Source organism: Quercus suber, unplaced genomic scaffold (genome assembly GCF_002906115.3).
Source record: "Quercus suber isolate HL8 unplaced genomic scaffold, Cork oak 2.0 scaffold_227, whole genome shotgun sequence".
Taxonomy (NCBI): domain Eukaryota; kingdom Viridiplantae; phylum Streptophyta; class Magnoliopsida; order Fagales; family Fagaceae; genus Quercus; species Quercus suber.
Genome location: NW_027069685.1, coordinates 139,845 through 164,822, shown reverse-complemented (window position 1 = coordinate 164,822; position 24,978 = coordinate 139,845). Strand labels below are relative to the sequence as shown.

Here is a 24,978-nt window from a genome sequence, read left to right as displayed (position 1 = left end):
ATGAGGTTTTTTTTTTTTTTTTTTTTTTTTGGGGTTTTGGGTTTGGAAGAGAAGGGTCATGGGTGGTTTGGAAGTGAAAGGTTTTGGGTTTGGAAGAGAAGCCGTTTGCAAATACAGGAAAAAGATGGAAGAAGGAAATATGGTTTTTGGGTTTGGAAGAGAAGGGTCATGGTGGTTTGGAAGAGAAAGATTTTGGGTTTGGGAGAGAAGACGTTTGCAGGTACCGGAAAAAGAAGGAAGAAGAAAAGAAGAAAAAAAAAAGATATTTTAGTTTTAACACCGTTTACTTAGTATGTTAAATTGGATAGGTGTCAAAAATTTAAATAGGGAATTTAAGTTACTGTGAGAGAGAGAGAGCTCTTTCATATCCCATACATACAAAAGCAACTCTATTATATAATTGAAAATAATTTTATTATAAGACAAGTTAAGGATATAAAATTAAAGTTAAAAATTTTAAATTGAAGTTGAAATTTAATAAAATTAGGACACACGTTTTATGCAAATCAAGAACGGGTTCCATGCTAGTGACTCTCTCAAAACCAACGTTTATGGGGCAATATTTGAAGATTATGATGAAGCGGGTATCAGAGTGGTGATTCAAAATTGTCATGACAATGTTATGGCGGCCTTGTTAGAAAAAATTTCAAAGTCTTCTTCTGCGGTTATCTTGAAATTTAATAAAATTAGGACACATCTCACAAGCGCCACACTACACTGTTTGAAACTCACAAGATACTTCCCGGCTAATTCAGGAATTATATCCAGAGGCACAATTGATTCGTTTATGCATTTAGAGAGAAATAAGTAATTATTTGTCTAATCACTCAAGCAACAAGTTCAAATTTTTAATTATTTTAATGTTAAATATCCGTGTTTCCTCTTTATTCTATTTTCTTTGAAGCCATGTTTACTCTTTCTAATGAGATATAATATAATTGAAGTTGATTTTCAAAATATACTTGGATTATATGATAATATCTTACAAAAAATTTTCAAAATGTAATATGCATTGTGCGAGATATTGGCTAATAAAAATTGAGGATGGAAATAAGTTTGTCTTAAAGACATTGATTAGTAGGAAAATGTCTTATTTTGTAGGTATTTTACATGGAGTTTGAGATATATTTTTACTAGATTATCCCCAAGTTTTTTTTTCCCAATTAAACATATTCTAAGGGTATTTTTAAATCACATAAAAGTCCAGTTCAAAGAGGAGAATCCTGTTAAGAGAGTTTAGGCATTTGACATAGAGTTGGAGATAGTTTTGTCTCTATTAAACATAGGATCTAAGGGTATTTTTAAACCACATAAAAATCTAGTCAAAAGAGGGGAATCCTATTATAGATAATATAGATTAGCTGATTAACAGGTACCTTAGCACATTTGTTAATTAAACATTTTAGGAAAGTTATGATACCATTTTTAAGGGAAATATAAACAATTGTTGCAAATTTTTTCCCATAAAAAGTTTCTAAAATTATTCTTAAATCAATACTCTTATAGGGTCCATTGTCTTTCCGGTATGCTGGGTCCAAATGTTATAGAGAAATATTTAATTAAGTCTCATATTATAAAGCCAATATAAAACTGTGGTGGCAACCAGGTATACATTTTGCAATAGTGCCCCTTCACAACAGATGAAGGGAACAAAAACTACATCATCATTTGGGTAAAGATCTACTACCATACAGATCTTATGTCTGCAAGAGAACAATTGTGCCATTACTGCTATCCGATTATGCTATTACTATCGTATAGAAGAATTTCAAGGGCACTTGTGTCCTCCTTCCTTGGTCTTCCAGTTATTGTAGCAAGGGCAAACTTGCCTGTTGCCAGAAGTGCCAGGAGGAACACAGTGGCACTTGACGCAGCACTTTAGGCAGAAAAACATGCATGGCTTCTTGTGTGAAGTTGCCGAGCAACGATAGGTACACTTTGGCTTGCAATCTGTATGTCACAACTCACAATTAGAGAATTACTGTTCATCAGATCACTTAAAATCATGTACTTTTTCATAAGAATAACAGAATTAGTGAAATGTGTCTCATTTGAGCACAAGAACTGTACAAATATGTACCTGAAGGAAGAAGCTTTGTAGCCTGTTTCATGAAATATATACACATTAAAATTTGACAGAGTCATAAACCACTTAAGAGTAACAAAATATGAAAAACAAGAGTCTGTATATAGACACACAATTGTGCAAACAACTAAAAACGTGAGTTGAAGACACGTGAGAAAAGTGTTGTACCTCAGCAATATCAGAGAATGTGATTAAGAGAAGTAACGAAACCAGCAACAAGAGAGAGGTGTACGGACGTCCAACCATATCTATATTAGAGGCTGCTTAAACTCTAGTGCTAAACTAATGAAGTAATAATTTTCTCACCAAGCACAATGAGAGATGATGAAGCAATGAAATTATAAGGGATATTTATATAGGATATTTAGGGATGATCAATATGCAATTAAGGAAGAATAAGTCTTGTGCCACATAAAGCGGCACAACAAATGCAACAACTCGCCCATGTGGAATGTTGTGGTTGGTGAAGGGGTGAAATTATAAGGGATATTTATAAGGGATATTTGGGGATGATCAATATGCAATTAAGAAAGAATAAGTCTTGTGCCACATAAAGTGGCATAACAAATGCAACAACTCATCCATGTGGCAAGTTGTGGTTAGTGGAAGGGTAAAATTATAAGGGATATTTATAAGGGATATTTGGGGATGATCAATATGCAATTAAGGAAGAATAACTCTCATGCCACATAAAGTGGCACAACAAATGCAACAAGTTGCCCATGTGGCGAGTTGTGGTTGGTGGAGTGGTGAAATTATGAGGGATATTTATAAGGGATATTTGGAGATGATCAATATGCAATTAAGGACGAATAAATAAAGTGGCACAACAAATACAACAACTTCTCCATGTGGCAAGTTGTGATTGGTGGAAGGGTGAAATTATAAAGGATGTTTCTAAGAGATATTTGGGGATGATCAATATGCAATTAAGGAAGAATAACTCTTATACCACATAAAGTGGCACAACAAATGCCATCACTCACCCATGTGGCGAGTTGTGGTTGGTGGAAGGGTGAAATTATAAGGGATATTTGGGGATGGTCAATATCCAATTAAGGAAGAATAAGTCTTGTGCTACATAAAGTGGCACAACAAATGCCATAACTCACCCATGTGACGAGTTATGGTCGGTGGAGAGGTGTCTCACGTGGACCTACCACCACCCTCCACCAATATTAATATGACTCTAATAAAAACTTACTATAATTTATTTTCATATTTAGGTTAAATTATTCTTAAAAGTATAGCAATATACTTAGAAAGTTGTATATCGTCGCATTGACTTGATTGCTCTTAAGAAATTGTGTAGAATTCAACTTTCTTCTTCTATTATTTTAATTATTTACAATTTGAGTTCATACTAAAAACCTAGGACTTGAAACTATGAAAGAGTCAAGTATTGAAGGAAAAAAGATTAGTGGAGGGATCGAGCATTAGGAATTTAATGTCATGAGAAAAAAAAATTGGTTATTTAAATTTAACCAGTTTATTTGGAGTTTAAATGTCATTCGAAAAATAAATTTTATTTGAACTTAAAATTCACTGTGAGTTAAGTTTCAAGGAAATATCATATTTATCTCTGTGTTTTTTTTTTTTTTTCCAAAATTTAATGTATAGCTCTTCCTTTTATATATATATATTGTGGGGGGAGAAAAACCCAGCCCAACTTATTGGGCCCGAGGCCCTGAATGAGGAACACTCTTCATCCGAGGAGATAAGGCCTTCAGTCGGAAGCCCACGCCAATGGGGGACGCCTGGGGATGAGCACGTATACCATCCGAGGAGATACTCATATGTCCGAGTAGTCATGCGTCCTCGGATCCGAAGAGGTTTGATCAAACACGAGTATGGGAGGTTCAAGTGATCTATTTGACAAGTGTCAAGGGGGAGAAGGACCTCGGACACACATAGAGATAACCCTTTTTTGGGCCAATTGATGGTTGTTTGATTATAATTTAATCAAATTAAATTATTATCAAACTTATGAACACCTATTCTCAAAACTGACAAAGTGTTGAGCACTTTTTTTAGTATTTTTGTGACATAGTGCTCATTTTAAGTCTGATATGATCTCTTGAGTAGTCATTTTAAAATTGAATTCAAAAATCTTTGATATGAACTTGAATTGATCATGATTGAACAATCAGATATTTGGTCAAACCCGAGTTGACCGTGATCAATCTTGTGGAAAGTGTTTTGCAATATGGATTTTAATGTAAAATGATGAAATTTAGTGATCAGGGTGAGATTTTGAATAGTTTGACCATCAGTTAACTTAGTCAAAGTTAAGTCAACAAAGGGCATTTTGGTAATTTTGACTTTGGACCTTTAAAATTGAATAATCCAACATTCAATTGGGAGAAATTAAATTATTTTTTACAGTTTTAGATTGAAATTGGAATTTTTGCATGGAAAACAATGATGGACAAAATATGATACTCACAAAAGGTTTGTGGAGGCTTTGCTTTGCTTGATTCTTTTGGCATTGTGTAGATTGATCATAAATCTTTCGAGTGACATGCTTTAAGACTCAAAAGGTGGCCTAAAGATTGATATTTAAGAGGCGTTGTGCAGCTATGTGAGTATGCCCATTGACAGAGGCTGGGAGGCAATTGCCCCTACCTCCCCTAAAGTTCCTACCTATTATTATAATAATAAGTATTTAGTTTAGTTTATCCTCCTTGATTAATAAAAAAAAAAAAATTTGCCCCTTGAAAAAAGATAAATATGTTTATATATATATATATATATAAAAGGAAGAGCTATACATTAAATTTTGGAAAAAAAAAAAAAAACACAGAGATAAATATGATATTTCCTTGAAACTTAACTCACAGTGAATTTTAAGTTCAAATAAAATTTATTTTTCGAATGACATTTAAACTCCAAATAAACTGGTTAAATTTAAATAACCAATTTTTTTTCTCATGACATTAAATTCCTAATGCTCGATCCCTCCACTAATCTTTTTTCCTTCAATACTTGACTCTTTCATAGTTTCAAGTCCTAGGTTTTTAGTATGAACTCAAATTGTAAATAATTAAAATAATAGAAGAAGAAAGTTGAATTCTACACAATTTCTTAAGAGCAATCAAGTCAATGCGACGATATACAACTTTCTAAGTATATTGCTATACTTTTAAGAATAATTTAACCTAAATATGAAAATAAATTATAGTAAGTTTTTATTAGAGTCATATTAATATTGGTGAGAGGGTGGTGGTAGGTCCACGTGAGACACCTCTCCACCACCATAACTTCCACATGGGTGAGTTATGGCATTTGTTGTGCCACTTTATGTAGCACAAGACTTATTCTTCCTTAATTGGATATTGACCATCCCCAAATATCCTTATAATTTCACCCTTCCACCAACCACAACTCGCCACATGGGTGAGTATGGATTTGTTGTGCCACTTTATGTGGATAAGAGTTATTCTTCCTTAATTGCATATTGATCATCCCCAAATATCTCTTAGAAACATCCTTTATAATTTCACCCTTCCACCAATCACAACTTGCCACATGGAGAAGTTGTTGTATTTGTTGTGCCACTTTATTTTTCGTCCTTAATTGCATATTGATCATCTCCAAATATCCCTTATAAATATCCCTCATAATTTCACCACTCCACCAACCACAACTCGCCACATGGGCAACTTGTTGCATTTGTTGTGCCACTTTATGTGGCAAGAGTTATTCTTCCTTAATTACATATTGATCATCCCCAAATATCCCTTATAAATATCCCTTATAATTTTACCCTTCCACAACCACAACTTGCCACATGGATGAGTTGTTACATTTGTTATGCCACTTTATGTGGCACAAGACTTATTCTTTCTTAATTGCATATTGATCATCCCCAAATATCCCTTATAAATATCCCTTATAATTTCACCCCTTCACCAACCACAACATTCCACATGGGCGAGTTGTTGCATTTGTTGTGCCGCTTTATGTGGCACAAGACTTATTCTTCCTTAATTGCATATTGATCATCCCTAAATATCCTATATAAATATCCCTTATAATTTCATTGCTTCATCATCTCTCATTGTGCTTGGTGAGAAAATTATTACTTCATTAGTTTAGCACTAGAGTTTAAGCAGCCTCTAATATAGATATGGTTGGACGTCCGTACACCTCTCTCTTGTTGCTGGTTTCTTTACTTCTCTTAATCACATTCTCTGATATTGCTGAGGTACAACACTTTTCTCACGTGTCTTCAACTCACGTTTTTAGTTGTTTGCACAATTGTGTGTCTATATACAGACTCTTGTTTTTCATATTTTGTTACTCTTAAGTGGTTTATGACTCTGTCAAATTTTAATGTGTATATATTTCATGAAACAGGCTACAAAGCTTCGTCCTTCAGGTACATATTTGTACAGTTCTTGTGCTCAAATGAAACACATTTCACTAATTCTGTTATTCTTATGAAAAAGTACATGATTTTAAGTGATCTGATGAACAGTAATTCTCTAATTGTGAGTTGTGACATACAGATTGCAAGCCAAAGTGTACCTATCGTTGCTCGGCAACTTCACACAAGAAGCCATGCATGTTTTTCTGCCTAAAGTGCTGCGTCAAGTGCCACTGTGTTCCTCCTGGCACTTCTGGCAACAGGCAAGTTTGCCCTTGCTACAATAACTGGAAGACCAAGGAAGGAGGACACAAGTGCCCTTGAAATTCTTCTATACGATAGTAATAGCATAATCGGATAGCAGTAATGGCACAATTGTTCTCTTGCAGACATAAGATCTGTATGGTAGTAGATCTTTGCCCAAATGATGATGTAGTTTTTGTTCCCTTCATCTGTTGTGAAGGGCACTATTGCAAAATGTATACCTGGTTGCCACCACAGTTTTATATTGGCTTTATAATATAAGACTTAATTAAATATTTCTCTATAACATTTGGACCCAGCATACCGGAAAGACAATGGACCCTATAAGAGTATTGATTTAAGAATAATTTTAGAAACTTTTTATGGGAAAAAATTTGCAACAATTGTTTATATTTCCCTTAAAAATGGTATCATAACTTTCCTAAAATGTTTAATTAACAAATGTGCTAAGGTACCTGTTAATCAGCTAATCTATATTATCTATAATAGGATTCCCCTCTTTTGACTAGATTTTTATGTGGTTTAAAAATACCCTTAGATCCTATGTTTAATAGAGACAAAACTATCTCCAACTCTATGTCAAATGCCTAAACTCTCTTAACAGGATTCTCCTCTTTGAACTGGACTTTTATGTGATTTAAAAATACCCTTAGAATATGTTTAATTGGGAAAAAAAAACTTGGGGATAATCTAGTAAAAATATATCTCAAACTCCATGTAAAATACCTACAAAATAAGACATTTTCCTACTAATCAATGTCTTTAAGACAAACTTATTTCCATCCTCAATTTTTATTAGCCAATATCTCGCACAATGCATATTACATTTTGAAAATTTTTTGTAAGAAATTATCATATAATCCAAGTATATTTTGAAAATCAACTTCAATTATATTATATCTCATTAGAAAGAGGAAACATGGCTTCAAAGAAAATAGAATAAAGAGGAAACACGGATATTTAACATTAAAATAATTAAAAATTTGAACTTGTTGCTTGAGTGATTAGACAAATAATTACTTATTTCTCTCTAAATGCATAAACGAATCAATTGTGCCTCTGGATATAATTCCTGAATTAGCCGGGAAGTATCTTGTGAGTTTCAAACAGTGTAGTGTGGCGCTTGTGAGATGTGTCCTAATTTTATTAAATTTCAAGATAACCGCAGAAGAAGACTTTGAAATTTTTTCTAACAAGGCCGCCATAACATTGTCATGACAATTTTGAATCACCACTCTGATACCCGCTTCATCATAATCTTCAAATATTGCCCATAAACGTTGGTTTTGAGAGAGTCACTAGCATGGAACCCGTTCTTGATTTGCATAAAACGTGTGTCCTAATTTTATTAAATTTCAACTTCAATTTAAAATTTTTAACTTTAATTTTATATCCTTAACTTGTCTTATAATAAAATTATTTTCAATTATATAATAGAGTTGCTTTTGTATGTATGGGATATGAAAGAGCTCTCTCTCTCTCACAGTAACTTAAATTCCCTATTTAAATTTTTGACACCTATCCAATTTAACATACTAAGTAAACGGTGTTAAAACTAAAATATCTTTTTTTTTTCTTCTTTTCTTCTTCCTTCTTTTTCCGGTACCTGCAAACGTCTTCTCTCCCAAACCCAAAATCTTTCTCTTCCAAACCACCATGACCCTTCTCTTCCAAACCCAAAAACCATATTTCCTTCTTCCATCTTTTCCTGTATTTGCAAACGGCTTCTCTTCCAAACCCAAAACCTTTCACTTCCAAACCACCCATGACCCTTCTCTTCCAAACCCAAAACCAAAAAAAAAAAAAAAAAAAAAAAAAATCTCATATCTCTCTCTCTCTCTCTCTCGATGTGTGTATGTATGTGTATCTGTTTCCTTTCTTCTTTCTGATCTATGATTCTTTCTTTTCTGATCTATGACTCTTTCTTCTTTTCTGATCTATGATTCTTTCCTTCTCTCTCTCTCTCGGTGTGTGCAGGGACGGACCCACGTTGAGCCCAAAGGGGGCCGAGCCCCCCCTGGGCCCAAATTTTTTTTTTTGACCAAGTAAATATTTCAAAAAAAAAAAAAAAAAAAAAATGGTTGGGCCCTCCTATGTTTTTTGCTGGCCCCCTCCTAAAATCTTGAACCCCCAGCCCATTTTCGGCCAGACTCCAGCCCTTTTTCCGGCCAGACCCCAGCCCATTTTCCGGCCAGTCCATGTAAAAAAAAAAAAAACAACAAAACAACACAGCCTTCAGAGAGCAAAAACACCACACAGAGAGCAAAACACCAACACCACACAGAGCAAAAACACGAAGGAAAAAGAGAGAAAAAAAAAAAAAAAAAAAAAAAAAAAAGAGGAAAGGGAGAGACTGAGAGACCCACCGCGCACCGCCCACGCCGCTGAGACCCACACCACACCTTTGGTTGCTCGATCCACTCCCTCCGGCCTCCACTCACCCATTTGGCCGTTAAACCCGCCGGCGAGAGCAGAGCGTAGAGACCCACACCACACCGGCGACTCCAGTCCACACCGACGAGAGCCGAGGCCCACACCGGCGACTCCAGTCCACTCACCCACGCCGACGACACCATCTGAGACTGAGACTCACCCACACCCAGTCACCCATTTTCTGATTTTCTAGTACCCACATCGGCGAGAGTCACGAGACCCACTTGCCGCCGCCCACGCCGGTTGCTCGATCTGCTCAGCCTAGCTTCGTCGCTCCAGCCTTCAAAGTTAGGTATTTACTCTTATCTTTTCTTCAACTTCAAAGTTCAAAACCTAATAAAATGTTTGTGACTTTGTGATCTAGAATCTGAGATTGCCTTGTGGACTTGTGGTGTTTCATGATTGTGTTTTTACTGATGATGAGTGATGAACTAAATGTTGGTGATTGTGAATTGAATATTTGAATCTGTGTTGCTGCCTGTGGAATTTTTTTTTTTTTTTTTGGCTTTTTGGCTTTGTCTGTGTTTGTGAATTGTGACTCTCTCTCTGTTTATATAGATAAGAGAGAGAGAGACAGAGAGACAGAGAGTAGAGTTTGTAGAGATTTAAGATTAGTTTTTTTTCCTTTGTTGACTGTTAGTTGGGCATAATAGGACAAGTGAGGTTGGGCAACGGGCAAGTGGCAGGAAAAAAAAAAGCTAAAGTTAAAAACTTAAAAAAAGTTCTTGTTAGAAAATTGTCAAAACTAACCTTCAAAACAAAATAGAAGATGATTTTTTGAAGACTCTTTGATGTTATACATTGAAAAGGATATAGTTCGACATTTAGTTTGGATTCAATCTAGATGATTTTGAAGATTTGAAAGAGCGTCGAGTTCCCTTTTCATAGATGATTGTATAAAGAAACAATAGTGTTTCATGTCTTTTTTTTTGTTAGTAGATAATTGTATCTTAATATATTAAGAAACAATGATTTTTTGGTATTTGTCTTGGTTGATAGTTTATTAATATTATATGGATGCGTATTTGAAATTTTTTTTTCGCTTATCTCCGGCCCCCACTTAAAATCCTGCGTTCGTCCTGGGTGTGTGTGTATGTATGTGTATTGTTTCTTTTCTGATCTATGATTTTTTCTTCTTTTCTGATCTATGATTCTATGGAATCTAAACGGATCAGATCTGATTTGAAGAGACCTACCCTCGTTTCATTTGGCATAAAGTGTTTGATAATGTTTAGATTAAAAGAAAAAAGTGCTCGGACAACCTGAAATTAAAATTTTCAGGTTGAAGACAGCAAAAAGAAAATATTCTTTTTGATGAACTTGAAGTGACGTTTGAACTTGTTTGTCTTTATTTCTAATTATTTTGGTTTTCAGGTAGAGTTATTCTAGAGAGAAACAGAGTTATTGATCAAATTAAAAAGTTTTACAGAGTTCGCTCCAATAATATTTGGCAAAACGAATCGTCGTGATCTGCGAGAGAAAATCAGGTGCAAGGAACATAAATTCGGAACTATATATTCAGTATCAAGTTCGGGCATGCTCTTCAAAAAAAAAACTCGAATATCAAAGAAACAGCTCAAAATATATTGGTCACCGCAAGCAGATCTGATTTGAAGAGACCACGGCTTCTTCCTTTTTCCTTTTTTTTACTGTACTGATCGTAGCTTCAAGTTCAGGTGCCGTTTTTTGGTTTGATACCCAGTATATCTGGCTTTTATTTTTTGATCTTTCCTGTTTGGTTACTGAGAAAATGAGGAAGAAGGGTGCTTTTTTTTTTTTTTTTTTTTTTGAAACCCATTAGAAAATGAGGCAACTGGAGANCATCATTGTTACCTTCCACCTCATTATTCACCTTCCCGTACCTATCTGAGTATGCCTTCAAGGATTCACCATAATAAGGATAGCAGGAAGAAACAGGTCTGACCGCTCTTCGGCATGTAACAAAACGGGAACCGAATGCCTGAGTGAGTTCTTTGAAGGAGTTGATGGAGCCTGCCTTCAAACCGTCAAACCACCTCATGGCCACAGGCCCTAGACTGGAAGGGAAAACCTTGCACATCAGGGCTTCGTCTCTGGCGTAGACAGCCATCCTTTGGTTAAAATGACTCACATGCTCCACGGGGTCAGTCTTACCATTATAGATGGTGAACGTTGGTTGGTTAAAACGCCGAGGGAGTCTAGCCCCCTCTATCCTGCGCGTGAAAGGCGACTCAGATATCTGGTTCAAAGCCCTGTTCATGGCATCGTTCTCCATGTCCTCGTGTGATGGACTTCTACGTTGTCTCTTACGATGGGATTCCTCCTCACAAGTGTAGGACTCGCTGGCTGGTGTTTTGGATTTGTGCTGATAAGAGACATCTCGCTCATCATCAAGATCATCCTCAGAATACGAGGAAGCCCGTTTCCTCTTTGCATGGCGCAGCTCTCTCTTTAGTTTTTCTATTTCCAGTTGCAAGTCGCGGTTCTCCTTTGCATGGGACATGTGACTTCCGCTCTGCGATTGGCCCTGGCTAAGGCGCACTGTGTGTACGCTACCCTCACGATTTTTCCTTCCCTCCAGGTTGGCGAAATGGTCCATGTGTTGGGATGCCCTGGATTCTGCTTGCTGTTCACCTTGTCCCGCCATCATCAACTGTTGTTTTCACTCTTGCACAAGCTCTTTCCACAGACGGCGCCAATTGTAGGGTCAGTTTTTGCGGCCCAAGCCCAAGGAGGTATGGATTTGGAACCCTCTGAGCCCAAAACAATAAATTTTGTAGAGAGTGGGCGAAAGGGCTAGGCAAATAATGAAAATTACAGTATTAAACAGCAACACCAATGAGAGAAGTTGAATTAATGTGCTCTCGGACTAATGAGTACTCTGTCCGAAGAGAAGTTGTTCATTGATAATCAAGGGTTACAATTGCTGGAGCTACAACCATGTAAGGTACCCTTTCTCTCTCCTGTTTTTCGATCCCCCTCTATCAGAGGTACCCTTCCCTTATATAGCATTGCCTTCTTACATCTCCTCCGTCCATTTGTTCGTCATCCAGGCACCCACTTGAGTACATGTCCCATCACCCCACTTTTAGCCTTATGCGAGTGGCGGTAGCTGAGAAAGCACTGTTCAGGGGTCCTATCCACATAAATGCGGCCAGGAAGGTAGGTGCAGTGCATTAAATGCGGTGGTTGAAGTATGCCTCCTTGATATTTCTCTGTTGTCAGTCATTTGAAATATCTCATGATGAATCCAAGTTTGGCATACTTGGATCCGAAAAATTTCCACTTGAACAAAAAGAATTTGCAAAAATATCAAAATAAAATCTGTGAATAAAAACTTGATTTTGACACTATATCCAAAGCATCTAGTTTGCCAAACATGAAAATCGGAACCAGAAAGTGGATAGCTTTAGAAAATATACATCATGATATTTTCAACGAAGCCTCATTTGAACAAACATAGGTGGAAAAGACAGAAAAGTAAAGTCACTAAGATAGGAAATTTTTTGCAAAATCCATGAAAATTGAGTAGCGTTGCTCTCTTTGTGTTTGAATTTTTCACGGCTCATGAAAATGGATCCAAAATGTTGGTACTTTCTTGAAGTAGAAGTGATTATCTACATCCTGGAAGAAACGACATCTTAAGATTAGGTCCAAATTTTGGAGAAAATTGGCATTTATTCATAATTTACAAACTAGGAAGCAAAATGTTCATATTTTAAAATTATTTAGCAAAATGCTTTTATTTTTTAAACTCGATTTTAACAAAATCAAGTTCTGTGTAAAACTCGATATCCCTAAAATCGAGTTTTATGTATATTTTTAAGTAAAACTCAACATTAGCAATGTCGAGTTCCCATTGAATTTTCAAAAAAAATTTAAGTGGCAAAATATGCAGAGAACTCGACATTGCCACCTATAACTTGATTTTATTAAAATCGAGTTTCAAAAACATAGGCATTTTGCTAAATAATTTTAAAACATGAGCATTTTATTGCATAGTGTGTAAATTAGGGTCAAATGCCCATTTTGCCCCGAGATTTTAAGATAACGCTGGTACAAAATTGATAAAAATCAACTTTGAGGACCCATTTCGTTTGAACCAGCCAACATTCCTAGACTATTAACTTTTTGCACAGCGCACTAAATGAAATAAATTCGGGTCCTTTGAAAAGTATGCCGCATGAAGAACTTCACGTGGAAAGAAGCACATGACACATTCCTTAGAACTCTCTTCATTTAAGCTTCCGCCGCCTCACGGCCTCACCTAAAAAAAAAAAAAAAAGCTTCCGCCTCACCAAAATTTATGTCAAAGTATTACTAATTAATTATTTTCATGTTTTAATGGGATAAATGCATTTATTATCATGTATTAATTGTCAACAAACACATATAACTGAAACCTCAAAAGAAACCTCATAAAAGACAGCATGAAATTTTATCATGTGGCACATTCTTTAGAATTTTCTTCATTTAACTTTCCACTTCACCAAACTTTGCATTTACATCAAAGTAGTACTAATTAATTGTCATGTTTTAATGGGATAAATGTATTTATTGTCATATACTAATTACACACACACACATATATATGTGGGTTGAGTTCAAGTTACACTTGGAGTAACTTTAAACAATGTTACACTACTCAATTTTTTTTTAATTAGATGCAAATTTTGACAAATTCATCGTTAAATTATATTATCTTCGTATATTCTCTATACTTGCAAAATTTCAAGATGATCAAAGATTAATAGTCATGTCATCAATCAATTATTTAAATTCAAGTTTTTGTAATTAAAAATAATGTATAAAAGATGAATTTATAAATCGAATGGTAAATAACATCCAATTGGCATGAATGTTAAAAACATATTGATCATGGAATTCAAAGGTAGAATTTTCAAAATATGAATTTTATAACAAGTTATTGGGTGGTGTAACATTACTTAGAGTTACACCAAGTGTAACTTGAACCTAATCATGTATATATATATAGAGAGAGAGAGATGAGTTTAAGTTACACCTGGTGTAACTCCACAAGAATAACACATTTTTTAAGTCATAGATTTCCAAAAGATCTAACGGTTAAAAAGAAAATATCATCATTCTTTATATCATTAAATGCTTACCCAATTAATAGCATCTTCATTATCTCTCTCCTTATTAAATATTTCTTTGTCTCTCTTTTTTTCTCTCCACTTTCTATGCTTTGTCCTTTTTTTTCTCCCCTCAATAAAACCTCTATCACTTTTCTCATCTTTTTTAGGAAGATATTCACCAGGAGTTGCAAATCGTTCATTCTTTACTCTGTATGTATTTTTTTTTTCTTTTTCTTTTTCGGGCTCATATGGAGTGCAGGTTCATTATTTCTTCTATCCATCTAAATTGAATTTTTTTTATTATTATTTAAATTTGTTCTATGTGATTATGTCAAGTTCTCAACATCTACCATTATTTTTTACTTTTATCACCACAAGTAATACAACGTATTCTTTATTATACAATTGAGCACATTTAAGATAATTTTGATATCGATCTATCACATCATCGGGGAATACTCGTTGAAAACATGACATAAAATATGTAGCAAGATGAACAAGTATGTATATATATATATATATAATGTGATGTGGTGAGGCAAACTGGACAAGGACATAGTGGTGATAAAAGTAAAAAATACTCTTTTACTCTTTTAATAAGGGGACAAAGAAATATTTAATAAGGAGAGAGATAATGAGGATACTATTAATTAGTTAAGTATTTAAAGATGTAAAGAATGATGATATTTTCTTTTTGACTCTTAGATCTTTTGGAAATTTATGGCTTAAAAAATGAGTAACTCATGTAGAATTACGCTAGGTGTAACTTGAACTCATCTCATATATATATATATATATCGAGAGAGAGAGAGAGATTGGTTCAAATTACACCTAGTGTAATTCTTGTAAAGTTACACATTTTTTTACACTGTAGATTCATAAGAGATCTAATGGCTAAAAAAATATCATTAAATGCTATTATTTTTCACCTCATTCATAATTAATACTAGTATTTTTTCTCTCTCCTTATTTATTGTTTTTCACTTGATTAAAAGACATACTGCCATTTTTAACAACTTGCATTTCTATACTTGAAAAAAAAAAAAACAAAACAAAACAAAACAAAACATTGTCCATTTGTCTCAGAGTAAGCCCGACGTATTGGATACACTCTGCGAAGCTCATTTGCATTCTATGACTAAGAACATAAAAACAAACCTTTTTATGCGTGAATCTCATGGTCATTTAGAAGTTTAAGTCCAAGGCTTATAATGTTACAATAACAATAGGCGAAATTGCTTCATCTAATTGAGTTCCATTTCAATAGATCACAAGGATTTTATCAATAAGTTAACTCTTGGGTTTTTAAAACTTTGGAAAGTGATCAGAGCTGGAAACATAGCAAAGTATGACTACGGTGACGAAAGTGAGAATAAGGCGCGCAACGGGCAGCCCACTCCTCCTCTGTACCATATGACACGCATTCCGAAAGACATTCCTCTTTTCCTTGGTTGTGGAGGAAAGGACACGCTTAAATGACGTGCAACTTTTGCTGGAAAACCTTAAAGATCAAAAGAAGGACAAGCTTGTGGTACAATACAGAGATTACTATGCTCATTTTGATTTCATTATGGCTGAGAATGCGAACAGAGTAGTATTTTTTTTTTGTATAGTTTATTTTTTTCTCAAGTATAGAAATGCAAGTTGTTAAAAATGGTAGTATGCCCTTTAATCAAGTGAAAAATAATAAATAACGAGAAAGAGAAATTGCTAGTATTAATTATGAATGAGGTAGAAACTAATAACATTTAATGATTTTTTTTTTAGCCGTTAGATCTCTTATAAATCTATGGTGTAAAAAATGTGTAACTTTACAAAAGTTATACAAGGTATAACTTGAAGTCATCTCTCATATATATATATATGGAGAGAGAGAGCTCTTTCGTATCCCATACATACAAAATCAACTCTATTATATAATTGAAAATAATTTTATTATAAGACAAGTTAAGGATATAAAATTAAAGTTGAAAATTTTAAATTGAAGTTGAAATTTAATAAAATTAGGACCCATGTTTTATGCTAAGAAAGAACGGGTTCCATGCTAGTGACTTTCTCAAAACTAACTTTGGTAGGGCAATTTTTGAGGATTTTGATGAAGCAGGTATCAAAGTGGTGATTCAAAATTGTCACGATGATGTTATGGCAGCCTTGTCAAAAAAAATTTAAAAGTCATCTTCTGCGGTTATCCTGAAATTTAATAAAACTAGTCGCTAACCCGTACGATGCGTGGGAACGCTACCAATTTTTTAAAATCAAAATAAATAAAAATTATATCCATAATAAAAGGACATAAAATGTCATTATTGTCCAAAACAAAGCATCAACTATAGTAGAAACATTTACTGTATTATTCACTCCAGCCATCACGTTTTATTTTTTTTTGGGTGCAAAACTACTTACTCAAACAATTAAACTAAATATAAAACCAGGCTTCAGATAACCTAGAAAATTAAATCTAAATACAAACTAAAAAAAAAAAAAACTAATTGTGCATATCATGAAGACATGCGTGCAGAAAGTTAAATTAAATCTAAATACAAACTAAAAAAAAAAAAACAAACTGCGCATATCATGAAGTCAAGCATGTAGAATCGTAGATAAGAAGGGGTCGCCATGTCATAGTACACTAGATAAGAAGCGGTCGCCATGTCATAGTACACTAGATAAGAAGGGGTCGCCATGTCATGATATGCACAATTATTTTTTTTTTTAGTTTGTATTTAGATTTAATTTTCTAGGCTATCTGAAGCCTGGTTTTATATTTAGTTTAATTGTTTGAGTAAGTAGTTTTGCACCCAAAAATTAAAAAAATAAAATAAAATAAAATAACGTGATAGCTGGAATGAATAATACAGTAAATGTTTCTACTATAGTTGATGCTTTGTTTTGGACAATAATGACATTTTATGTTTTGGGCGTCTGCGTTCAACGTTTGCATTTCCTTCTTCTACTTTTTTTTTTCTTGCACTTGTTTCTGCTTTTAGAGACAAAATACACTGTTCACACATTGTAATAGCACTGTTCACGAGACCCACAACCACTTTATTAAAAAAAATATTAAAAATAGGTCTCACAGCACTATTCACACATTTAAAAATTATTTTACTACAGTATTTTCAGTTTTCAGTTTCAGCAAAATAAGTTGTATCCAAACAAACCCTAAATATAAGAGTTTAATTCCTCTCTGTTGCAATTTAAAACCAAATTGTGCATAAAAGCAGAAAATTTTCCTTTATTCCAATATATGTCTTTAGTACCAAAATCACAAATCCATTAAAACCAAATTGTGCATAGAAAATCTTAAAGATTGAAAGACAACTTTAAAGTGTTTTTTGTATCTTCTTCCTTTATTGTTTCGCAATAGTCCCTGAATATGTCCTTTTGTTTTCCTTGAGAACAGATGTTAGTGTGAGTTGCACGTTGCTTTGAACATCAACTTTTTGAAATTTTTGTCATGATATGCACAATTTTTTTTTTTTTTTAGTTTGTATTTAGATTTAATTTTCTAGGCTATCTGAAGCCTGGTTTTATATTTAGTTTAATTATTTGAGTAAGTAGTTTTGCACCCAAAAATTAAAAAAATAAAATAAAATAAAATAACGTGATGGCTGGAATGAATAATACAGTAAATGTTTCTACTATAGTTGATGCTTTGTTTTGGACAATAATGACATTTTATGTTTTGGGCGTCTGCGTTCAACGTTTGCATTTCCTTCTTCTACTTTTTTTTTTCTTGCACTTGTTTCTGCTTTTAGAGACAAAATACACTGTTCACACACTGTAATAGCACTGTTCACGGGACCCACAACCACTTTATTAAAAAAAATATTAAAAATAGGTCCCACAGCACTATTCACACATTTAAAAATTATTTTACTACAGTATTTTCAGTTTTCAGTTTCAGCAAAATAAGTTGTATCCAAACGAACCCTAAATATAAGAGTTTAATTCCTCTCTGTTGCAATTTAAAACCAAATTGTGCATAAAAGCAGAAAATTTTCCTTTATTCCAATATATGTCTTTAGTACCAAAATCACAAATCCATTAAAACCAAATTGTGCATAGAAAATCTTAAAGATTGAAAGACAACTTTAAAGTGTTTTTTGTATCTTCTTCCTTTATTGTTTCGCAATAGTCCCTGAATATGTCCTTTTGTTTTCCTTGAGAACAGATGTTAGTGTGAGTTGCACGTTGCTTTGAACATCAACTTTTTGAAATTTTGTACAATCACCACCTTGTTCAATTCACAAGTTGATGCTACATTCATTTGAAGTATCACTGATGTAAGCCTAACAATAGAGTAGGATGAGGAATGTATTAGAATATATACATCTTAAATATCATATTTGTAATTTTGCTATATTAAAGAATACGTACTTCTGTAATTTTATCAAGCTGAATTGCTTTGTTAGTTCCTTCAAAAGATTCAAAAACTTTTTTGACGTTGTAGAATTCCCATCCATACTTGAGATTATAATTATTTAGTTGTATTTGGAAAACAAATTTTTTTCCTTTCAGATTTTATATTTGCACAAGAAGGACAACTTCTTCTAGCACGACTAAATATATATATATATATATATCATCAACCCAAAATAAGAAAAAATGAAAGGTAATTTAACTGACAAAATGGTGAATCAAAGTTTCATTAATTTATATTTTTTGGAATGCTGAATACTTGCTGATATGATCGTTTGAAAGTACTATGCACAAATATTCATCCTAACAATAGCATACAACTGACTCCAACCAAATGTACAAAAACCAATTATGCATGATACAAAATACAAAACCAAGCAAAACCCATCATAAAAAAGTGAAAAAATTATTACACAGAAAGGCTATTATGTGGATGGCCTACTCATATGTCTCATAAGTCCCTGCTTCATTGACTTCCACATTACACTAACATTTTTTAAAATCATCGAATCAAATAAAGTGTTATATCTTCCAGAGTAACAAGGGAACCTTTCATTTCTACATGAGCAATAAATTTGAAGGAAGCTGTAATATCAGTCTATAATGGAAGTTCCACATTGCCTCATAATCATCATCTATTACATAGTGTGCATACTGAGAACTCCTTCCTTTATAACTACTGCATTCCACTGTTTGTCTAATACCCACAGTACGTTGACTACTTCTTGTTGGATACATTATCAGAAAATTTTAAATTGGGGATCAAGCACTTCATACAGCTTTACTTTTGAGTTTTTAGGAAAAAAAAAAGAAGAAGAAATAATTAGTAAAAATTATGATATGTACAGAAAAGTAGGTGAAGCTTTTTGGCCAATCTTCTTATGATATGGTCCACCTTTGGAAGGCAGAGAAGTACCACATTGGCTGTAAAGGCCATTGAATTGGACGCTGGAGTTGTAATTGTTAAAGATAGTGCTTAGGCTGGTGCTCATGTCAGTGGAATTTTCATTCCTTCTCTCTTTGTTTTGGGATTGGAGAAGTTCAAAGAAAATGTAAATTTGATGAACATAGATGCAAAATGAGCAGGACAAATAACATATGAATCCAACAAGAACTACAATCAGAAATGAAGTCCTACTTGCTATGAAAATCATTTAGCCTCTGAATATTTAGATTCAAGACTTAGCTTGTTAGATAAACCCCTAAACCCTTTAATTTACAAAAGTAAAGCAAGCTGAAGAGTAAAAATTAAATTTAAAGCATAAGTTTGAGCAGTACATGCAGTTTTTGGATTTTATATAGCAAATACTTCTGGTATAATACTTCAAAAGCCAAATAGAGCCATGGTATTGCATATATAGTTTAGATTGAATTTAAATAAACCAATAATGATATAAAAAAGACTCCCACAGATACATATAGTCTGCTCCAACCTTGCCCCAAACAAAAAATCTACAGGGCATTCAATAATCAAATAGAATATAACAAACTAAATCTGAGTTTCCAACTAGTTATACAACTTAATTGGATGCTTAAATAATAATTCAGCCAATATGTTTAAAACAGGGCATTCCCAGCACAATTAGAAACCTAAAATAAACTTAAAAGCTCAAGTAACACCCAATTGTGCATAAATTACAATAAGAATTCAGAGATTGGCAGCCATACATGAACCCAGATAAGAATTCACAAAATTTAATCCAAAATAAACTGAATAGAATATCAGAATTATAAAGAGCAATAAAAATTCAGAATTATAAAGCGACGCTAATGTCAAATTGGTGAACGAATCATAAGCAGATTGTATACACAAACATCTAATGCCTTCTAATGGCAATATCTAGATTTAACCTAGTCAAGCACAAATTGCAAAGACACTTAGTTGAAGGAACCAAAGGCTTGACAGGAAATATTCGGCAAACACATCATGGGGCAGCATTGATGTTTTATAGGTCAAACTTCTAAACACTCAACTACTTTAAATTTCAAATTGATAAATAATAATAAAAATTTCCAACCAAATTCAAAATTATAAAATCTACAGAGAAATTATAATCAACATTATCATTCAAACTCTCTCATGTTCCTTCAATCAAACAATAAAAAACAAAATATTGATTTAAAACAACAACCATATATTTGCTGTGTGTTTAGAAGAGAGCATACCTAAACAACCTTCAAGGATCCTTTGTTGTTTCTTGAAATAATCAGCTACCCAATTTCCTTTTCCTACAATTAAATGCATAAGATGAATGAATGCATTAAAAATCATCAAATTTTGATTTTTTGCTTTCCAATAAAGCATAACATCAACTATGTCAAAGAATATTAAAACTCCAAGCATAAAAGCAGAAAATTTTCCTTTGTTTCAATATGTCTTTAGTACCAACCTTCATGACTCTTTTACAATTTTATTTGGATTGTGTGTCTCAACAGCATACCAATGCAATTATTAATTACTTAAAATTCAAAAAAAAAATGTATACATGATAAGTTACAATTCAAATTGAGTTTCATGAGTTCTTTAAATGTAAAGAGAACGCTACAATATTTAGAAAATTAGATGTACATAGACAAATAGATGTACTAAAAAAAATTCAGAAATTTAGTACAGAGGCAAACGAATACCATACCTTTAACCTTAATTCAAATGGAGGAAAAGACTGAAGAGAAAGGCAATAAAAAAGCAAAAATTAATCAGGAATATTAGATCTAAATAAAAGTGAATGGAAGAACAAAAATTAAGAATGAAACCTATAAATTGAAAAACCGTGAAAAAAAAAAAAAAAAAAAAAAGAGACTAATGAGAATAAACTATTTATAAATGTTGGTGGGTCTACATTTTGGAGGAAGGAGAAGTGGTCTTTGCCGTGGGTCTGAGGAAGGAGATCTCTATTGGTTTGTGGGTCTGGCCATATGGTGTGTATGGTGGGTTTTGATTGTGGAATCTATGGGTATGGTGGGTATGGAAGGAGATCTCTGTTGGTTTGCCATGGGTTTGAGCGTTGGGGGAGCTGGAGCTTAAGGTCTTCATTTTGGAGAAAGAGAAGGCAGGGCTTTTATCGGGTTAGGTTTTAGAAAAGTTTTATTTTGCGTTTATGTTTTAATTTTAGTTTTAGAAAAAAAAATTATTTTAATATTGTGTTGACGTGAAAAATTATGGAAGTTTCAAAGGTTTCAGTTATATATATATATATATATTGATTAGGACACATTTCACAAGCGCCACCCTAAACTATTTGAAACTCACGAGATACTTCTTGGCTAATTTAGCAATTATATCCAGAGGCACAACCGATTCGTTTATGCATTTAGAGAGAGATAAGTAATTATTTGTCTAATCACTCTAGCAACAAGTTCAAATTTTTAATTATTTTAATGTTAAATATCTGTGTTTCCTCTTTATTCTACTTTTTTGAAGCCATGTTTCCTCTTTCTAATGAGATATAATATAATTGAAGTTGATTTTCAAAATATACTTGGATTATATGATAATTTCTTACAAAAAAATTTCAAAATGTAGAATGCATTGTGTGAGATATTGGCTAATAAAAATTGAGGATGGAAATAAGTTTGTTTTAAAGACATTGATTAGTAGGAGAATGTCCTATTTTGTAAGTATTTTATGTAGAGTTAGAGATATATTTTTATTAGGTTATTCCCAAGTTTTTTTTTCCCTATTAAACATATTCTAGGAGTATTTTTGAATCACATGAAAGTCCATTCCAAATAAGAGAATCCTGTTAAAAGAGTGTCCTATTTTTTAGGCCTTTTACATATAGTTGGAGATAGTTTTGTCCCTATTAAACATAGGGTCTAAATGTATTTTTAAACTACATAAAAATCTAATCCAAAAAGGTACCCTTAGTGCATTTGTTAATTAAAAATTTTAGAAAAGTTATGATACCATTTTTATAGGAAATATAAAAAGTTGTCATAATTTTTTTCCCCATAAAAAGTTTTTAAAATTATTCTTAAATCAATGCTCTTATAGAGTCCATTGTCTTTCCACGTAAAGGTATACTAGGTTCAAATGTCATAGAGAAATAATTAATTAAGTCTTTTCTTAAAAAGCCAATATAAAAATGTGGTGGCAACCAGGTTTACATCTTGCAATAGTGCCCCCTTCACAACAGACGAAGGGAACAAAAACTACGTCACTATTTGGGTAAAGATCTACTACCATACAGATCTTAGGTAGCATTGATTGTCACTGCAAGAGAACAATTGTGCCATTACTGCTATCCGATTATGCTTTACTATCGTATAGAAGTTTTTAAGGGCACTTGGGTCCTCCTTCCTTGGTCTTCCAGTTATTGTAGCAAGGGCAAACTTGCTTGTTGCCATAAGTGCCAGGAGGAACACAGAGGCACTTGGAGCAGCACTTCAGGCAGAAAAACATGCATGGCTTCTTGTGTGAAGTTGCCGAGCAACGATAGGTACACTTTGGCTTGCAATCTGTATGTCACAACTCACAATTAGAGAATTACTGTTCATCAGATCACTTAAAATCATGTACTTTTTCATAAGAATAACAGAATTAGTGGAATGTGTTTCATTTGAGCACAAGAACTGTACAAATATGTACCTGAAGGACGAAGCTTTGTAGCCTGTTTCATGAAATATATACACATTAAAATTTGACAGTCATAAACCACTTAGAGTAACAAAATATGAAAAAACAAGACTGTGTACGGACACACAAGTATGCAAAATACTAAAAACATGAGTTGAAGACACGATTTCAAAAAACAAAAGCAAGAAAAGTGTTGTACCTCAGCAATATCAGAGAATGTGATTAAGAGAAGTAAAGAAACCAGCAACAAGAAAGAGGTGTACGGACGTCCTGCCATATCTATATTAGAGGCTGCTTAAACTCTAGTGCTAAACTAATGAAGTAATAATTTTCTCACAAAGCACAATGAGAGATGTTGAAGCAATGAAATTATGAGGGACATTTATAAAGGATATTTGGGGAGGATCAATATGCAATAATTAAGGAAAGGAATAGAAGTATAGAGAGCGTTATTTGAGGCGTGAAATTGGGGTGATTTGTGTGAGCGCCTAAAAATCCCATGTGGGGGGGTTGGGGGGGTCCTAGAAATATTGTGCGTTATATGCGGCGTGTTTGTCTTGTTTCTTTGGTTTGCTTTTGTCAACTTTAACGTGTTAGAACTGTCCTTTCAACTCATTTCTTTCCTTGATTCTTGATTCTCAAAAAAAAAAATAATAGTAATAATCTTTCTTTTCTTAATTACTTTTATTCAAACTTCATTTTTTTTTCTCTATATTTGTAAAAGAATGTTATAATTTTCTATACATCTTTAGACTTTAGGTGGGATGATAGAATTTGAATTTTTAACATTTTATAGAGTCCTCTGGTGGACCACGTCACTTGTCTACCATTTCACTAAAAAATTTCCACTTGTTTAAAAGAGTCAATAATTAATTGTTTTTTTTTTAATTTCTACCTAACAGTTTTAAACAAGTGACAGTTTTTAGTGAAATGGTGAACCAAATCACTTGTCCACCATATGGATCTTATAATTTCTCCTTTGTTAGAAATACTAAAAAAGACATTTTGACCTAAACATTATTGACTTATAAAAAGTGATGCTAAAAATATAATTTTTTTTAATAATATTTTTCATGATTTGTTAAGTTATGACCGGAACAATATTACTTACAAATATCAATTTATAAGCTTAATATAATGGAACTTGTAATATCTTAATAATTTTCTAACACATTATTAATATCACTTTATTATATACTAATTACAACACAACTCATTAATCACACACACACAAAAATTATAATAAACCAATGAACATAGTGTTAAAGGTAGTTAACGAGTAGTGCAGGAAGTTTGGTTGAAAATGAGTTTAGATTAGGTTTTTCTTTTAAATTTTTTATTTCATCTGTTTAATTAAGAACAGGTTTTTTAAAAATTTATATTTTTTAATCGTTTTCCAACAAATAAAAAATTCAGATTTCAGAGAAAAATTTTAAAAAAAAAAAATTCTAAACGTGACTCTCTCTCTATGTGCTTTCTCTTTTTAATTTAATTTTTGCGTGTGCAAGGTTTGTTACTTGTTTAACTTTTTTTAATAGTATGTGATGTGAATGTGATCTGTGTATCTTACGTTCGACGTCGTACGGTTGCTATGACATGTGAGGGAACATGGCCTTCAATCCTCATGATTGTATATCACTCAACCACTAATATTGTAATCATAATAAAATGATAATTAAGTTTCTTTTTTTGGGTAGAAAATGATAATAAAGTTGGGTAGCGACCGCAACACCTTTGTACTTCACCGTAT

At 33.1% G+C, this 24,978-nt stretch overlaps 3 protein-coding genes and 1 long non-coding RNA gene across 4 annotated transcripts; 1 reads left to right on the top strand and 3 right to left on the bottom strand.

The window, feature by feature from the left end:
- Positions 1 to 1,703: 1,703 nt before the first annotated feature.
- LOC136070352 (protein RSI-1-like) lies at positions 1,704 to 2,426 on the bottom strand. The gene is made up of 3 exons (XM_065780200.1): positions 2,255 to 2,426; positions 2,081 to 2,102; positions 1,704 to 1,950 (listed from the first exon to the last, which is right to left on the bottom strand). The coding sequence occupies exons 1-3, from the start codon at positions 2,330 to 2,332 to the stop codon at positions 1,769 to 1,771; spliced, it is 282 nt and encodes a 93-aa protein (XP_065636272.1). The 5' UTR covers positions 2,333 to 2,426; the 3' UTR covers positions 1,704 to 1,768.
- A 3,703-nt stretch (positions 2,427 to 6,129) lies between these two features.
- Positions 6,130 to 6,866, top strand: LOC112027613 (protein RSI-1). The gene is made up of 3 exons (XM_024060269.2): positions 6,130 to 6,293; positions 6,446 to 6,467; positions 6,598 to 6,866. The coding sequence occupies exons 1-3, from the start codon at positions 6,216 to 6,218 to the stop codon at positions 6,777 to 6,779; spliced, it is 282 nt and encodes a 93-aa protein (XP_023916037.1). The 5' UTR covers positions 6,130 to 6,215; the 3' UTR covers positions 6,780 to 6,866.
- A 12,149-nt stretch (positions 6,867 to 19,015) lies between these two features.
- LOC136070351 (uncharacterized) lies at positions 19,016 to 21,430 on the bottom strand. The gene is made up of 2 exons (XR_010631613.1): positions 21,286 to 21,430; positions 19,016 to 20,881 (listed from the first exon to the last, which is right to left on the bottom strand). It is a non-coding gene; the product is annotated as an uncharacterized LOC136070351 (long non-coding RNA).
- A 1,272-nt stretch (positions 21,431 to 22,702) lies between these two features.
- On the bottom strand, positions 22,703 to 23,596 carry LOC112027590 (protein RSI-1). Its single transcript, XM_024060241.2, has 3 exons — positions 23,428 to 23,596; positions 23,241 to 23,262; positions 22,703 to 23,110 (listed from the first exon to the last, which is right to left on the bottom strand). Exons 1-3 carry the CDS (start codon positions 23,503 to 23,505, stop codon positions 22,929 to 22,931), a joined length of 282 nt encoding a protein of 93 aa, XP_023916009.1. The 5' UTR covers positions 23,506 to 23,596; the 3' UTR covers positions 22,703 to 22,928.
- Between the last annotated feature and the right edge of the window lie 1,382 nt (positions 23,597 to 24,978).

Excerpts from the sequence above, each read along its gene's own strand:
- LOC112027613 (XM_024060269.2), top strand. The coding sequence starts at position 6,216 with ATGGTTGGACGTCCGTACACCTCTCTCTTGTTGCTGGTTTCTTTACTT. Across the intron at positions 6,294-6,445 it reads CATTCTCTGATATTGCTGAG|GCTACAAAGCTTCGTCCTTC; the intron begins GTACAACACTTT and ends TTCATGAAACAG. Across the intron at positions 6,468-6,597 it reads TACAAAGCTTCGTCCTTCAG|ATTGCAAGCCAAAGTGTACC; the intron begins GTACATATTTGT and ends TGTGACATACAG.
- LOC112027590 (XM_024060241.2), bottom strand. The coding sequence starts at position 23,505 with ATGGCAGGACGTCCGTACACCTCTTTCTTGTTGCTGGTTTCTTTACTT. Across the intron at positions 23,263-23,427 it reads CATTCTCTGATATTGCTGAG|GCTACAAAGCTTCGTCCTTC; the intron begins GTACAACACTTT and ends TTCATGAAACAG. Across the intron at positions 23,111-23,240 it reads TACAAAGCTTCGTCCTTCAG|ATTGCAAGCCAAAGTGTACC; the intron begins GTACATATTTGT and ends TGTGACATACAG.
- LOC136070352 (XM_065780200.1), bottom strand. The coding sequence starts at position 2,332 with ATGGTTGGACGTCCGTACACCTCTCTCTTGTTGCTGGTTTCGTTACTT. Across the intron at positions 2,103-2,254 it reads CATTCTCTGATATTGCTGAG|GCTACAAAGCTTCTTCCTTC; the intron begins GTACAACACTTT and ends TTCATGAAACAG. Across the intron at positions 1,951-2,080 it reads TACAAAGCTTCTTCCTTCAG|ATTGCAAGCCAAAGTGTACC; the intron begins GTACATATTTGT and ends TGTGACATACAG.